This window comes from Lissotriton helveticus, chromosome 3_1 (assembly GCF_964261635.1).
Source record: "Lissotriton helveticus chromosome 3_1, aLisHel1.1, whole genome shotgun sequence".
NCBI classification, from domain to species: Eukaryota; Metazoa; Chordata; class Amphibia; order Caudata; family Salamandridae; genus Lissotriton; species Lissotriton helveticus.
This window is the reverse complement of record NC_136061.1, coordinates 6,794,200-6,811,412: the sequence shown is the minus strand read 5'-3', so window position 1 is coordinate 6,811,412 and position 17,213 is coordinate 6,794,200. Positions and strand designations below refer to the sequence as shown.

The following is a 17,213-nucleotide window of genomic DNA, read 5'->3' as shown; positions in this document are numbered from 1 at the left end:
TGTTATTCCCTGTGAGATGGTCCCTTTCTGGGTATCTCCAGGGTGAAACCAGGCATCCCCGGCGTCTGTGGGGGGCCGTTGTAGAGATGAGGCAAGCTTAATGCCCAGAGTTACCGAGTGTGTTCCCTCGTTAGAGTAGGCACCGAGGCGAGAATTATCGAGTCCACTGACCCTGGTCCACGACCCTGCCGCGTCAGGAATTGAACCGTGGTCCCGGGCCGTTCTCTGCTTACAGGTCTGCCACCTCTAATCAGTGAGCCATGCCTGACCCTTCTCTCAAACCTCCAATGAGGGGTGTACCTGTGCAATCGGTGTGAGCCTGGTACTGCTGGATGTACAGATCTATTGGGTGTAAGTTGTGTACATGTTGTCTCGGATCATTGCCTGGGAGCTCTCCGCGCCTCACTGGGGGTCTTCTGTGGTTTGCTTCCACTGTCGCTCAGACAGTTAGAGGAATTGCTGTTTTGGCTCTTTCATGAGATAAACACATGGGGTAGCCGTGGCTTAGATGAGGGTCTCTGCACCTTGAATGAGCGGACAGGTAAGTTCTGTGTCTCTCTGTGATGAAGATGGTGAAACATACGCCTCACCTCAGCCTCAATCAGCTCACACTGATGACTTGTTCATGCATCTGTGGTGGGATATTCCAGTGCAGCTCCTGATCATTCTGTTGGAAATGCTGCTTAGTTCTATCAGGATTCTGTCCAGGCTCCTGATATGTGTTACTGCATCATTTCACATATTGTATCCTCTTTATTCATCAACACCAAAAGGCTAATTAAAGTTCACTTGGTTCATTTGTTCTTTGAGAGCAAAGTTTATTCAGATAAAACCACCTGCAGCTCAGGGACCTCCAGCAAAATGCCAGACAACAGTTCAGTTCTAAGGCAAGGCAAATAGTTGTGTATTCCTCCTAGGTGTAACAGCACGAAACAACTCCTTCCAGGTGCACTTGATCATGTTTGTTAAACAATTCCTTTGTACTATATACACAAACATGAGAGACACTTGAAAATACCAGAACGAAGACCTAATATCCCACCCCGCAGTTCTCCCCGCCATCTCAGGCTGAACCCTGAAAAACACATTCAGGGCCGGATTTAGGTCTCGGGGGATGGGTTACTCCATCACAGCGGATTCATATTTCTGTGGACGGGATATCCATCACTGCTGTGAAGAGCAACCAACCTGCTGGCAAACATATCAGACCCTTGATGATTAGCCGCTGCAGCCTATGTATGATACAGTGCCATGGCAATGCAATAAGCAAGATGGAGTCGGAGTTGTTTTTCTCAATTTTAGTGCAGGCCCTTGTCACTAACTTTCCATGAGTCCTATGTGTAATGGTGTACCCAGGATGCCTAATGTAGGCCACATTATCACGGGCTGTTCTGACTTGTTTGTTGACCTTATCTTGTCTACAGTTTATAACTTAGAGGTTCTCCTACTTAGGGGCATATTTATCAAATGAGTGGCATCGGGCAGCACAGCAAGTCACCTTGCTGTGTTGCTCTAAGTCGCTGAGACAGGGCAGGAATAACCTGTTTTAGACAATCGGGTGCGTTCCTGTTCTTCTCCCCTTTGGCAGCCTAGCATGAACGCGGGCACCCTTGCACCATATACAAACCTGTGCTGTTGACAGGTTCGTGTTTGTGCTGGAAGGGGCACTTTCCCGCATAAAAACAATCCATGGGGGCTTTTTCCTCTTTCCATATGTGCTGCAGAATGGAGCGCAAGTAGAACAAGGAAATAACAAGGAGATATTTCTTCTCATTACCCCTCACCTAGGGATGTGTAAGATTGACCAGGTTTACACGTCCTTGTAAACCTGGGAATGCTTCTAAAACCATGGGAGTTGTGAGGGAACAGCCACACAGTGCCCATGGAGTGCCTCCCTTGCACACAGTGATGCAGCACAGAGATTTGCACTGAGTTTCATTGCTCCATATTTGTGAAGTAGTTCAAAGCCACACAAAGTGGCGTTGCCTGGCTTAATAAATGTGCCTTAGCAGCTAGCATCACTCATGCACCAATTTGCGTGGTGGAAACGTGATGCAAGCCTTTCATAATTATGCCCCTTCATGTGGAAAGTGCACATGATGGAAACAGAGAGCAGAGATTGCCGCTCTCTGATTCCTGTGCTGGCCTAAGTTCATGCCTTACCTGGCAGAAATTCCAAGTTACCTGTACACTTTAGACACTCGAAGCTCTGCACTCCAGATGCCGCACTTTCCATGCAGTGAACTCAAGTTCAACTTGTTTGTTCTGAAATGAGAAGCACAGTCAGACATGTATTTCCTTCTTCATAATTTAAAAAAGTTGAGTCTGTCCTCCATTTTTAAACCTGATCCTGTATTGGAAAGTATAAACAATGGATCTTATCTGAATATAATAAATACCTTTTGTTCATTCCTCTCTTTTACAGAATGTCTCGAGCATGCTGAGCAGGTGAGGCACTTTTTTCATTTCTTCTTCGTAAGTTGGGCTCAGGTCCTGGGGCTGCACTGTGTGTCTGTTTGCAGAGGGACTTGTGTGGAGCAATGTATCACTTTTGAGTTTATAATCTTCCGCAGCATCATAAACTGAATTAACCTTCAGGCCGTGTTCAGCAAGCTCAGATGAATGAGCGCAAGCCTAGACATGACACCTGTAATGATGATCAGGCTGATGGGATCCTAGAAATGCAGGTAATAGTGTCTGAACAGCCACCTGGGATGTGTCACCTATAACCTTCCTCTATCACCTTACAAGCAGCTGACATTATGGACCTTTAGAAAACAGAAAGGACACGAGTGGGATCTTCTGCACAAGATGTCAGAGTATGGAGGCAGACACGATACACATGTTTGCAGCTTGTCCTAAACTAGAACCTTTAAAAAAGCTATGGAAGAATTCTTTAAAGAGGAATTGGAGATTTCTAATGAATTAACTAATGAGATTATGGTTCTTGGGGTGGCAAAGGAGGGGCAGGATGTACCCCATCAAGAATTTTTGTTTATTGCAATGACGCTGAGTCGGCTTTGTATTGCAACGGTATGGAAAGACTCTAATCCTCCTTCGTTTCAACAATGGCACCTAAATTATTAGCTATCTATACTCTTGAGAAAGCTTTATATGAAAAAAAAGGCGTGAATGCAAAGCAGCTTGGGAAACGGATATGGGCCCCAGTTGAAAAATGGAAACTTAAATTAGACAGGTAATTTAAAAGGGGATAGACTCATGCTCATTTTTTGATAGGATTATAGTTGGTGGTGTTAAAATTGTTCAGATCTTTCAACTCTTCTTTCTCGGAAATTGTATTCAAATTATCTCTTGCATCTCGTTTGTTACTTTAAGTGACTAAGCTTTAATTGAATGATTTCTGTTGTATTAGATATATATGTCAAAGTAATTAATTGTTTACACTTTGTTTTTCTGATGATGAATAATAAAAGTATTTTAAAAAAAAAAGAAAACAGAAAGGACTGTTGCAATGAATGAATGGAGAAGTGTCCTGCCAGCTCACAGGATGGCTGTTGAGTTGGTGATTGCCAACTGAGAGAAAATATGTGGCGGCTGAAAGTATGTGAATGTATGAGACATGGGCCTGCCTCCAAATCAACTGAACCCTGCAAGCACCTGGATACCCTCAGAGTGTCAAGAAGTGACCTAGAAATCTGCTCTTTTGCTTACTGGTAATTCTGAAGTGAGAAGTTGTGGCATGGGTAATTCTAGGTGATACGTTTTGTGCCTAATGTTTATTTTTAATACATTTTGGGTATTAGTTGATATTTTAGGTACGCACAGACATAACTATGTTGTTGCTGGTAGGGGTTCCTTGTGGCTTACCTGAGCCTCCAATTCTGAGACAGCCATGCTCTGGTCTGGTCTGACTAAGCTGACTCGTGACATCTGAGTTTGGAGCGTAAGGATGTCACCCTCTGTGGGTGGGGTCAGCACTTCCCTGTTATCAGGTCTCCATCATTTGTCAGGATGGACAACTGATGAACTGATTAACCCTTAGCTGCCAAGAACAACTTTCAAAGTGAAATGAAGGCAGTAGCAACCTGGATAAAAGACAGCTGCCTCAAGCTCAACTCAGACAAGACCGCTATTCTCATACAGCTCTCCACCCCCTCCACCTGGGACAACTCCTGGTGACCCATAGCATTCAGACCCCCCACACCCACGGATCATGCACAAACCCCAGCATCATCCTGGAGTCCTCACTCTCAATGGACTGCCAAAACAATGCCATCTCATTCTTCTCACTGAGTCCAGAAAAACCGTCACTCACGCTCTCCTCAGCAGCGTACTTGACTACAGCAGCTCACTCTATGCCGGCACCATGCACAAACTCCAAAAGAAGCTGCAAAACATCCAAAATGCCTCCAACACACTCATCCTGAACAATCCTCACTGCAGCCGTATGACCAGCCAACAGAGAGACCTCCACAGGCTTCCGGTCAACAAAATGATCACCTACAAACTCCTCACACATGCTTACAAAGCGCTCCACAGCATCGGACCCACATACCTCAACCACTGCCTCTCCTTCCACACCCCCTCCAGACCTCTCTCCTCTGCCCATCAGGCCCTGACCACCATCACATGGATCGGCAGGACCACTGCTGGAAGACGCTCCTTCTAGTACCTCACTCAAAAGACCTGACATTCTCCATCTCTGCATCACAGGCAATCTCCATCTCTGCCCCAGTTCAGGAAGGACCTCAAGACCTGTCTCTTCAACTGAACAGCGTATCACCCCTTCAGCACTTTGAGACCCTTACAGGTGAGTAGTCACGCTTTGCACAAGAACATTGATTGATTGATTGATCAGTGGGGTCCGCACTTCCCTGTTCCCAGGTCTCCATTCTCTGTCTGGGATTTAACCTCTATCAGTGGGATCAGTACTTCCCTGGGAACAGATCTCCATCCGCCCAAATTCATGAACTGACTTTTGTACATCAGGCCCATAGTTATTAGAAATCTGTGTGGCTTATTTACAATCCCCCTGCACAGCCGGTACACTTTTACCCCAAAATAAAGAGACACACCGGTGATGCAAGTGTCTTGTGAATAAGCCCCACAGGGGTATATTTACAAAACGAGGGCACAGCATTGCGCCCAAATATTTTTGCTGCTCTGAGCTGCAACGTTGTCTGAGGGCAGGAATGTGCTGTGTTTGCAAGAATATGGCACACTCCTGTACTCATCCCTGCGTTTGCACACAAACAACAGCCATGCGCCAGTGCAGACACACTTGCACTATTAATATTAATATTTATTAATGCATTGTAGGGATGATTGTTGTGTGACACCTTCTATGTGTGCAGCACACATAAAGACCAAAAAACAAAGAAAAATAAGACATTTCTTCTCATTACACCACCCTAAACCTTACCTGGGGCGGGATAACTTTTTAGCGCTGCCTAAGATTTATGATTCTTTGTGAATGTGGTGCAGTGTTGAAAAGCCAAAGGTGTTGCTGGTAACACCCAAAGCAACACCATTGCATGCCCTTTAAAGCAGAAAACTGCATCAAAGGGAACAATATCTTCAAGGCCCCGTTAAGCAACGCAAAGTGGCTTAGCGCTGCCTTGTAAATATGAAACAGGTCACTGTACCATCATAGCATCGCAAAAAGGGACTCTCTGGTGGTGCAAGGGCTGGGTAAATAAGGCCTGAGTATCCTCGCACTTTGGGGGCATATTTGAAAGAAGCGACTGCCACCGTTGCGTCATATTTTTTGAGGCATCTGTTGCGCTTTCTCTGCTCCATGTTGCCCCATATTTGCAAAACAACACATTGCATATAGTAAACAGGAAATCTCTGAGGACTGCACTTCAATTGAAGGTGTTCCCAGAACCTTCCTCAGGCATCGACAGAGGTACCGATAATCCCGGAAGTGATGTGGTCCTAAATTGAAATTGATGCTCAGCATCTGTGAGAGATTGTTCTACTGGCTGGTGAGGATGTCTCAGACAGAACAATGTGCTTTGGATGCAAACTCTTTCCAGGTTTTCCTTGTCCTCAATTAGCAGTGAGGCGTTGCACCAGAGGAGAGGATGAGCATGTATCCTCAAATTTACTCCCAGCAATTTGTATGGACTTCATGGCAAAAGTGGGGCGTTGCGTGTAGCACTGGATGTGAGGAGCTCAGTCTATCGGGTCACCTATGTAGAGCATTCTGACAACCCTGGAGCAGCCAAGGAGGGATTCTTCCATGTGCTCCCAGCTCAGTGTGTCCAGTGAACCAAGTAGAGTACATCTTATATGAGCGAGCTGTGATGCCAACCAGTATCAATCACTAAGTTGGGTACTCCTGTGATGCTTTATGGACACATGAGGAAGTGTCAGTCCTACCCACTCCGTTTACTGTATTTACTGTATGGAAGACTACCAGTCACAGACTTGCTCTCTCGTCCTGAGTTATGTCAGCCTCAAGGGAGTGGTGCTGTTCAGGGGAGAGTCGACGGGGTCTTATTAAACAACAAGAAGGTTAAGGTGGCAGTATGAGATTTGCTACCCTTTGAGAAGTACAGGATCTTATAGTATTCTGTGAAGTCTTCATGAGTATTTTTAGAGTACATCTGGGTGGTTTATAAAGGCACCGTCTTGGGACCACTACGCCAGCCAGCTACAAGACTACTTAAAAGTCATAATTGGATGTGTGGCGGCGACCTTCGGCCAAAGTCGTAATCAGCCCCTAAGTATTTCTACGTCTAGTTCTAAGCGTGTCTTCCTGAGTGAGGTCTCTATTTTTCCCTCATGATCTCACCCATTATGGCCACTCACAAAGTCCCAGGAGAGTCGACTGTCATCACTGTCCTCAAGAAAAACCTGAAGAAAGGATGTCAAGTTCTTTCAATAAAGTAAACGTTTATAGTAATGACTGGGAGTTCTTCTCTTTTTGTGTGTTTCGGGGCATGGATTGAGCCAATTAGAAGGCTCTGGGGAGAAAGTTAGAACCTGATAAAAACATAGTGACCCTAATGATCTTTGCATGTCTTGTGGTCTCTTTTTGGTAGAGGTTCTTGCGATTAGTGTAGCAACCCCAGCCCTTTTCAGTGTGGTTCTTGGCATCTTCTGGGATTGTTTTATTGGTGTGATGTTTCTTGCCTCCGCGTTATAGTCATAGTTTCAGCATGTCCTGGAACACGGTAATGTCTGGCTGAAGAGATCCAGTATAGTCAAGCACCTTTTGCCTTTTGACGTAGCTGGAAACACAATTTACATTCATGCGTGGCCCAATGGCCATGTTTGTAAGGCGTGTAGTGTTGTGGCTTTGCTGAACAAGAACGTTGTTGGTAGTTAGACATCCTCCGCAACTCTCACTGCATGGATGATAGGTGCCAGGGCAGCGACTGGGCAAGGTCAGTAAGCCAAGTGTGGTGAGGGGAGATGAAGGAGAGTAGATGCAAGTTTGTGCTGTTGCGTTAGGGAGAGGTTGGTAGAGTTACTATAGCTGGAGCTGTCTAGCCAAATTCCACATGATGAGGGGTCCAGTTGACCTGATGATTAGTCAGTGAGCCGCATTGACCATCACCAGATGGAAGTGTGTATTTCCTAGATGTAAAGATGAGAAATAGAGGGCAGCTGTAGTACATCACTCATCATAAGCCAACCACATTTAGGTTTCCGGGTCCTTTTTCTATGAAAGTTTTGAACCTGTCTGTTGGGAGTTGGCGTGGGAGCCCCCTTCCTATTACACACCCCACAATCCCTGCATCCTACCATTGACCCTGGTGAGGTCATTTTCCACTGAAGCTAAAGTCTCCTGGTCTTGTAGTCGCATAGTTTATGCCCGGCTGGAGTCAGGAGGGCCTCTTCAGACTTAATAAGTGAGACCCTCTTTGGTCCAGTGAGGCATTGCCCATGCCAGCGGCTATGAGCAAAGGAAAAGGGTGAGTTATATCGATGCTGTGGTGCTGGGAACTGTTGATGCGTGCCAAACCATGACCAGTCCATTGGCCACAAGCACTGTAGGACACTGGATCACTGTAAAGTACACTTAAACAAAGTACACTGTGCAGAGATTCGAGTGGATTATCAATTGGTAAACAGAGGTACAAGTAGATATTTTAATGCTCTTTTTGTGGTAGTGTGGGTGAGCAGTTAGGCTTAGACGTAGTGCTAAGCATTTGTTATACACTACAGAGGCAATAAATGACACACACTCAAGAACCAATTTGTGTAAAAACAACAATTATCTTTATATATATATTTGAGAAGCAGGACTTCAAAACCGGATAAATCGGATAAATACTTTGTATTCTTTTTGTGATATGAAGAAAATGCAGTACAGTTAAAAATACGGCGGAAGATATCATCAAATAGTTGCCATCGCGGTGAGGGAAGAAAGCAACTGTAATCGTAGGCTTTAATGGAGTTCGGGAGCCCGCCAACACAGCTACCTCTCCGGTGGCCAGGAGGAGACAATGAAGTTCAATGCAGTTAAGTGACTGCAATATAGTTACCTTCGTGGTTGATGGGAGCAGGAGTCCTTTGTGGTGTTTCGGTTGACCAAAGTCTCTCAGGTATCTGAGTTGGTCTTCTCTAGAAGATTGGATGTCTTTGATGGCCCAGGCCTCTGTCAGTTTTGGATGTCCAGTCTGGGAAGCATCAGAGGACGCAGGGACACCTTCGGTAGCCATCAACAGCAGTCCTGTCACAGGTGAGGTGCAGGCAGGGCAGTCCATCGAGGATGGTGGTCATGCTCAAATTGCTTGTTCAGTGCAGTTGATGCCACCAGAAGGAGGGTGCAGGCTCACAGGAGTGGGGTTGTCTCCAGCATTGGTTCCTAGGCTGTGAGGAGCCCTCCGAGCTGATGCATGCGCTGCGGATTGGTGAGTCACATCCACACAGATTGTGATGGTCCTCACCACAATGAGTTTCTTTACCACCAGCGCCCGTGCCCTAGAGCCTCTAATTCAAAGAGAGTTTCTTGTTCATTTTTTAAGGCTCCGAAAGGCTCTGGGGGGTCTGTGAGGTCTTGCAGGTCTCAGGTAGGACAGCAGTTCACAGTCATTGAGAAATATTGCAGTTAGCAGGGTTTTGGAGAACCGGGCCTTATGGGCCGAGCGGCGCAGGGCACGCCTAAAATATCCGGGTTCACCTGCCTTGTCAGACAGAGACACGAGACACTCTGTTTGGCGTAGAAAATCAGGTTTATTAGCTGCAGCTAAGCACAGTTGTCCAGGAAGTAGCCCAGTGGTAGGTTCTCAGGAGACTGCCACTTAATTCCGTGGCACACAATCTTATATAGGACACATATTTACAATATCGACATGCAAAACTGACAAATAGGAAAAGTTTGAAAACAAGCTATCGAGTATCTTGAATACGCCCTTCTTTCAGATCCTGTGTTCTCCCCTCCCCTCAAGTTAATCAATACTAGTGCATGTAATTCAATTTGCAGGTGACAGGATGTATTTGTGTGCCTCAAAGGATGGTTGTGTAATAGGACAATACAAGGAGAGAATAGAGAAGGCCAGTCAAATAAGATAAAGTAAAAGAAGAATGGTGGGACCCAAACAGTCAACTAAGACAGGGATCAATCAGTCTAGACATGGATTAACAAACTCGCCAGACCCTGATATCGGTTTCGTAAACAAGGACAAAGGGTTACTTTTTAACAGGAGAGACGCATAGCAGCTGGAAAGGCAAAAACACTATGTTCGCCGTGCAGCCTGAGCAAAGGCAACACAAAATGGCGGCTGTCACAAATTACGGCTAGATACGGAGCGAAGTCGAAAACCACAGAACCTCAGACCTCCTTTTGCCATTACTCAGGCAAAACACAAAGGACTCAAGTTAGTCTGAGTCAATGTCAATGGTCACGAGGTCATTGAGCTGTTCCTGCAACATCATTTTAATGTTCTTTGTCTGGTGTGACACAGGCTTTGGGACACACAAGGTGGCACAGAGACCACAGATGGTGGGGCCACACTGCAAACAAAGACAGCAAGAGAAAATGATGGCCAGAATCATTCCAAGAAACGTTAACACTTTCCATCCCCATGTGGACAGTAGTCCCCAAAACCATCCCATCACAGACCAATCTCCTGTGTCCTGATGAATAGACTTGGAAATCACTTGTAACTTAGAAATGGCTTGGTATACTGTAGGGGCGTTATCAGGAATGTAAATACAGCAACTAGATCCAATCAATTTACAGACTCCTCCTCTATCTGCAAGGACAATGTCTAAAACCATTCGGTTTTGCAAAGTCATAAGGCGATCCGCCTGGAGTTCGGCTGTCAAATTACTCAAGGCTCCGGAAGTTACATTTATCGTAGCCTCAACAACACGAACTAGCTGTCTAATGTTTCTGCTATTGGCCATTGGGCCTCAAAAGGGAAGGAACCCTTTGATAAAGTCTCCTCCCTCTTGTCCAGCTGTGTCTCCAGAATCAATAACCCCTCTGCCATATCTTTTTCTGTGGTGACCTGAATGAGCAGTAAATGTCGGGGAAGGAGGAAAGCCACGTAACTTGTTCCTGAAAAATAGGTGGGAAGCCATGTGTTGGACCTGGGCCTCTTGGCAGGGTCATCCCTAAACTTTTTGCCTTCCTCCAATACTCTCTCTGACCTGTTTTTGTTGGTTTAATGACTCTGGGCACTTTGCCACTGCTGACCAGTGCTAAAGTGCATATGCTCTCCCTGTTGTAAAGTGTACATGTGATTGATGTCCATGATTGGTTCATTGGATTTACTGTTAGTCCCTAGTAAAGTGCACCAGGAGTGCCAGGGCTTGTGAATGCCAATACTGCTAGTGGGCCTGCAGCGCTGGTTGCGCCACCCACAGAAGCAGCCTTAAAATGTGTCTAGGGTCTGCCATTGCAGAACCTGCGTGCAGTCTGGTACTGTCATGCTAGCTGGGCAAGTGCACACACTTGCCAGCCCCTGAACCTTCCCTTAACTTCATATGAGTCACCCCTATGGTAGGCCTGAGGGCAGGGTGCATTGTAGTGTAAGGTAGAACATGCCCTGATGTGTGTGGCATGTTCTAATAGTGAATTACTACCAAAGTCGTTTTTCACTATTGTAAGGCTACCTGTTCCCTTCTAGGCCAGATGGGCTGCTGGAATTATTACACTCTATAATCCCAGCAGGCTCAGGGAACATGGTAGAAATTCATGTTTAGTATGCCTGAACTCAGAATAATAAAATACTTCTTTTAGTAAAGTTTATTTTAATATCCTGTGTTTGCAAATGCTACTTTTAGAAAGTTAGCATTTGCTTGCCTAACCATTTCAGCCCGCCTCTGCTTGGATGTGGATCTGACTGTCTGGTGTGTGTGAGTGACAGGGCTGGGAGTTGACAGGTAGTGAATAGCCAGATGACACCTTAGTGGGTGGTGGGAGTTTCCCCTGAATGATGCATCAGGCTGTGCTCTGCCTCCACAATGCTGGCTCCGCCCTCCTGGGGAGCGACTGATGACTCAGCCTGCACCTGGCCCAGGAAGGACCGAAGCTTGTCAACAAAGTGCTCAGGCCACTCCTGCCCTCACAATGCCGGCTCCGCCCCCCTGGGGAGCGGCTGATGTGCCTGCACTCACACTGAATACAGAAGCCAGAAGTACCCACAACAAGTACTCAGAGACTGGAGCAGTTATGCAGAGGCCCCCCTGGCTTGCTAGAACAAAAGAAACTGGGTATAAAAGAAGGAGCCCTGCTCCTTGTAAATTAGATCCAGTTTGCGCAAAGAAGAAGCTCTGCCTGAAGAGAAGGACCCTGGAAGCTGCATGGAGAAGTACTGACTCTGACCCCAAGAGACTGGCCTGTGGTGGGTGCCTTGCTGCTGAAGGAGAGCAGGAGAAGAAAGACGGAAAGACTTTGCTTTTATTCAACTTGTGCCAAACTCTGCTGAAAGATCTCCAAGGGCTTGATTGAGCTTGCCCCCTGAACTGAACCCCAGGACCAGTGGGTTCTCCTGTGCTTTGGCTCGTCCCCTGCCTGAGGCCGAGTATTTCCTCCCGCCGGAGGTGAAGTCTGCCCCCTCTCGCCCCCTCCTAGGGCCGCCGTGGTACTTGGGAGCCAGCCTGCCCTCTTGCCCTTGAGAGCCTCGCTCCACCCGGAGTCGCTCTCTGCCTGCTTCACGGAGCCCTTGAGGAGACTTCAGCCCCTCCCGCCGGAATCCCGGGGACTCGAGCAGCCTGTAGCCTGGACCCCGTGCATCTGATTGCACCCGGCTGCCCTGCCTTGCTCTGCCCCCCCAGGAGAGGCCGCACCCCACTGTGAAGGGTGCCTTGCCTCCCGGAGATCCTTCGCTGTCAGAAGGGACCCCTCTGCACTGACAATTCCTGAAAGAAAGCATCCCTGAAGGTGCCTTGGCCCCAGAGGCTCCTCTCACCCTTCCCTGCTCCTCACTGCAGCCGGGAGCCCCCACCTCTGGAAAAGGCCCGGGGCTCCTCTGATCGCCTGCTTGCTGCTCTGCTCCGAGCTCAGCCCCCACCTCTGGAAAAGGCCCAGGGTTTTTCAAGCCCCTCTCTGGTGTCCATTCCAAGCATACCGCGAGATGCGTGAGAGTTGGTAGGGGCCGAGTCAGTTTCACCCTTGAAGGCAGGAGAGGCGCTGCAAGGCGCTCCGAAGGCCGGGGAGGGTCCCAAAGCCCCAGAACAGAGAGAGGCTTTCTCTTTGAAAGGAAAGAACACTGAAAGAACTGTTTGGGAATAACACTAAACAAAGATTGCTTATTACTGAGAAAGAACTGTGGCAACTTAACCTAAAGAGTAACTGGAACCTGCATTTGAAATAACCAAGACTGTATTTACAAGCCTGCTTGAAATTTATATAAAGAGAATATATTTTTACAAATACAGTTTGGTGTCATTGTGTGGTGGGTTGGTTGTGACGGTGTAATATTGCAAATGTTTAACCTTACATGCCCCAGAGATTAGCCTAAGACTGCTTAAGCCACACTACCTAGAGGGTAAGCAGAGGTTGTCTTGAAGGTAACCCTCAGCCCTGACGAGGAAGAGAGAGGCCCTGATTGTCGCCAGTATTGCACTGCGCCAACCAGAGACTCCCCCTTCCTACATTGGACGCAGCGGTGAGGATAGCGAATTTACATTTGCAGTGTTCATGCCTTAACTATTGACCATTGCACAGTGATGACAGTCCAGTAACTAAGCCACAGACTTTGTTTTTTTTTGGATTTATGATTTGCGAGAAGAGATCTCCATGTGTTTTTGAAGTCATGCCTGTGTCAGTGAAAATGGAAGAGGCAACATCCATTTCTTCTATTGACTGTGATTGGGAGAAACTAGAAAACTACACCAGGAAACAGCTCAAGAGGTTCTGCAAAAATTTGAACATTTCCATGACCGGACTCTCCAGAAGGGAGCAGTTCCAAAAGGCGCTGAGGGCCTGGGTCAAGGCAAGGAATGCCCCTGGAAAGGATTTTGAATTTGAGCATGCAGAACAGCAGCTGGAGGGACCCCTGACTCCAGAGTGGAGGGGTGCAACCTCCCCATTGGGTAGCAGTGTTTCTGGCCGAGGTCTGTCGCCAGAGGAGCTGGCGGACAGACAGGCAACCCGAGATCATGAAATGAAGTTGGCAGAGCTGAAATTGAGTTGCCAACTGGAGCTAGAATTTGGAAGTTAGCCCTGGAAGAAATGAAAATGGAGCTTGCGCATGACTTAAGAATGAGGAAACTTGACTTGGAGCTCGAGGGGCTTGAGGCCAGGAGGGCTTCAGCCCAGCAACAAGAAATGTGTGTAGCTCAGAGATTGAGCTTTGCTGAGTTGGAGGTGGAGTCCAGCTCAGATGGTGGCAGCAACATTCAGGTATCTAGTGCAGACAGCATAGCGCGCGCACCTAGAGGTATGGCACCTGACTTGGAGGGGGTTAACATACACCAGGAGGTTCAAGGGCATGAGGTAGCTCCAGTAGTGCGCAGCGTCCCTGAAGGGAATAGGGTAGCTGGCGTAGGAGTTCATGGTCCTAGTGGTGGGAGGGATTCCCCCATGGTTGAGGTCCTGGTGGGTGAGTGTAAGGACCGCCCAGAAGAGTGTGGGTTGTGTGACAGAGACAGTTCGCTACTGTCTGGCCAGTCTCAGAAGAATGGTGTGGAGTATGTGTGTGAGGCGCTGGATGGTGAGGTGAAGGATAATTTGGTTAACCCTACTAGGGGGCTGTGTAATCCAATTGTGGGGGAGCATACTTTAAGTCCCAGTTTTCCAGAGCTATGCCAACACCTGTTTGAGAGTGAGTTCTCTGGCCCCAGGGAGCTCACATTGGAGGCAGACCTTGTGGTGGATTCCCGAGGGTCTGGAGAGGCATTGGGGTGTGATCCTGTGGGGAGTGTCTCAGGTATCTTCCAGCCCAGAGTGGTGGAAGTGGCGCAGAGTAGCCCAGCTAGGTCCTGTAGTAGTGAGATGGGTGTAGGGCCTCACGTCCTGTCCTTAAGGGGAAGGAGTGAGAATGGGTTTTGTCCCGGTAGTGCCCAACCTCAGTCTCAGAGCCTGGATGGTTCTTTAAGGGAACACCAGGTGGGGAGCCTAGGCTGTCCGGATGAGTCACCCGCTGAGGGGGATCCCCCAGTGGCTAGAGAACGTGGAGGCTCTGTAAACAGGGCTCCAGTAGTTCTGGTGACTGGCAGTACCACTCCAGTTGGGAGGGTGCAGAAGTCCAGAAAGAGGGGCGAGAGGGGGAAAGAGTCCCCAGTGGAAGAACCAGTGGGTCAGGCGCCAGCCAGCAGGGCTGCGTCCCCAGTGAATGACCAGGGGGACACCCCTTCTGTCCTGGGGGATCTTCCCGCACTGTCAGAGGGACAGGGGTTGGGAGATCCGCGCCGGGCAGGCTGTTGCACGACACATGAGCTATGTGCCACCCTCAGGGGGGGCAGGCGTGCTCCCCGGAAAGTCCTGGTGCGCCAGGCAAGTGTTCAACTGCAGGGTTGGGTCCCTGAGTTGAGAAGCCAGGGTCAGGTGTTGTCTGACCTGGAGGGCAGGACCACTGTAATCAGTGTCCTGGCCCATGTCACTTCTAGGGGTACCACTCCAGTTGGGAGTGGGCAGTACTGTGGAAGGGGGTGCAGAGGGAGGGAGTCCTCGCCTCTGACCCCGGTGCAGTTTGAGGGTTTAGACCCTAGGTTTAAGGGCCAGGTGCAGGGTGTCCCCCCTGACCTGGTGCCCCAGTTGCAGGATAGCACCCCTGAACTGGTGGGCGAATTGTGCAGGTCACCTGCCACAGGTGCCCTGACAATTCTGGAAGGGGGTACCACTCCAGGTGGGAGGGTACAGAGCCCCCAGGAGGAGGACCGGGTGTGGGAGAGGCCACCCCAGTCTTTAGTACAGCCGTCAGGTACGGACCTGAGGCTGGTGGGTCAGTGCCAGGATGGCATACCTGACCTGACAGGAGGGAGAGTGGACCAAGGGTGCCAAGCACCTGGGGCTAATGCCCCCCACTCTTTAAGGCCACAGAGGTTTGAGAGCCCTGAGAGGCGTAAGGCTTGGGTCTCATTCCTGACTACTGTCAGTGGCCACTGTGACATTTTTCTGTCTGCCTGTTGGGACACACCTGTGAGCGAATTAAGGTTCAAGGCTGCACAGGTGGTGTCCACAGGTGTAGAGAAGGGTTTCCCATGGATTGGCTTGGTGGACCCTGAGAGTATGAACAGAGGATTTGAAGGAGGTGCAGATTGGCGTAGAACTGGAATGTGCCCCTGCTGTTGCGGGCCAGGTCCAGGTTCTATCGCCCAAAGCAGGGAAGCCCATCACAGTGGTGATTGGTCTACCCTGCGTTTTGGCTGGAAGGGGGTTGTGTTGGACCTGGGCCTCTTGGCAGGGTCATCCCTAAACTTTTTGCCTTCCTCCAATACTCTCTCTGACCTGTTTTTGTTGGTTTAATGACTCTGGGCACTTTGCCACTGCTGACCAGTGCTAAAGTGCATATGCTCTCCCTGTTGTAAAGTGTACATGTGATTGATGTCCATGATTGGTTCATTGGATTTACTGTTAGTCCCTAGTAAAGTGCACCAGGAGTGCCAGGGCTTGTGAATGCCAATACTGCTAGTGGGCCTGCAGCGCTGGTTGCGCCACCCACAGAAGCAGCCTTAAAATGTGTCTAGGGTCTGCCATTGCAGAACCTGCGTGCAGTCTGGTACTGTCATGCTAGCTGGGCAAGTGCACACACTTGCCAGCCCCTGAACCTTCCCTTAACTTCATATGAGTCACCCCTATGGTAGGCCTGAGGGCAGGGTGCATTGTAGTGTAAGGTAGAACATGCCCTGATGTGTGTGGCATGTTCTAATAGTGAATTACTACCAAAGTCGTTTTTCACTATTGTAAGGCTACCTGTTCCCTTCTAGGCCAGATGGGCTGCTGGAATTATTACACTCTATAATCCCAGCAGGCTCAGGGAACATGGTAGAAATTCATGTTTAGTATGCCTGAACTCAGAATAATAAAATACTTCTTTTAGTAAAGTTTATTTTAATATCCTGTGTTTGCAAATGCTACTTTTAGAAAGTTAGCATTTGCTTGCCTAACCATTTCAGCCCGCCTCTGCTTGGATGTGGATCTGACTGTCTGGTGTGTGTGAGTGACAGGGCTGGGAGTTGACAGGTAGTGAATAGCCAGATGACACCTTAGTGGGTGGTGGGAGTTTCCCCTGAATGATGCATCAGGCTGTGCTCTGCCTCCACAATGCTGGCTCCGCCCTCCTGGGGAGCGACTGATGACTCAGCCTGCACCTGGCCCAGGAAGGACCGAAGCTTGTCAACAAAGTGCTCAGGCCACTCCTGCCCTCACAATGCCGGCTCCGCCCCCCTGGGGAGCGGCTGATGTGCCTGCACTCACACTGAATACAGAAGCCAGAAGTACCCACAACAAGTACTCAGAGACTGGAGCAGTTATGCAGAGGCCCCCCTGGCTTGCTAGAACAAAAGAAACTGGGTATAAAAGAAGGAGCCCTGCTCCTTGTAAATTAGATCCAGTTTGCGCAAAGAAGAAGCTCTGCCTGAAGAGAAGGACCCTGGAAGCTGCATGGAGAAGTACTGACTCTGACCCCAAGAGACTGGCCTGTGGTGGGTGCCTTGCTGCTGAAGGAGAGCAGGAGAAGAAAGACGGAAAGACTTTGCTTTTATTCAACTTGTGCCAAACTCTGCTGAAAGATCTCCAAGGGCTTGATTGAGCTTGCCCCCTGAACTGAACCCCAGGACCAGTGGGTTCTCCTGTGCTTTGGCTCGTCCCCTGCCTGAGGCCGAGTATTTCCTCCCGCCGGAGG

The 17,213-nt window shown here is 48.6% G+C and overlaps 1 protein-coding gene across 1 annotated transcript in view; it reads left to right on the top strand.

Moving 5' to 3' along the window:
• LOC144824372 (zinc finger protein RFP-like) overlaps positions 1 to 17,213 on the top strand; it is a 90,630-nt gene that overhangs the window by 44,906 nt on the left and 28,511 nt on the right. The window contains exon 3 of the mRNA XM_078683483.1: positions 2,426 to 2,448. Within this exon, the coding sequence (XP_078539609.1) occupies positions 2,426 to 2,448 (23 nt within the window). The remainder of the gene's footprint in view (positions 1 to 2,425; positions 2,449 to 17,213) is intronic.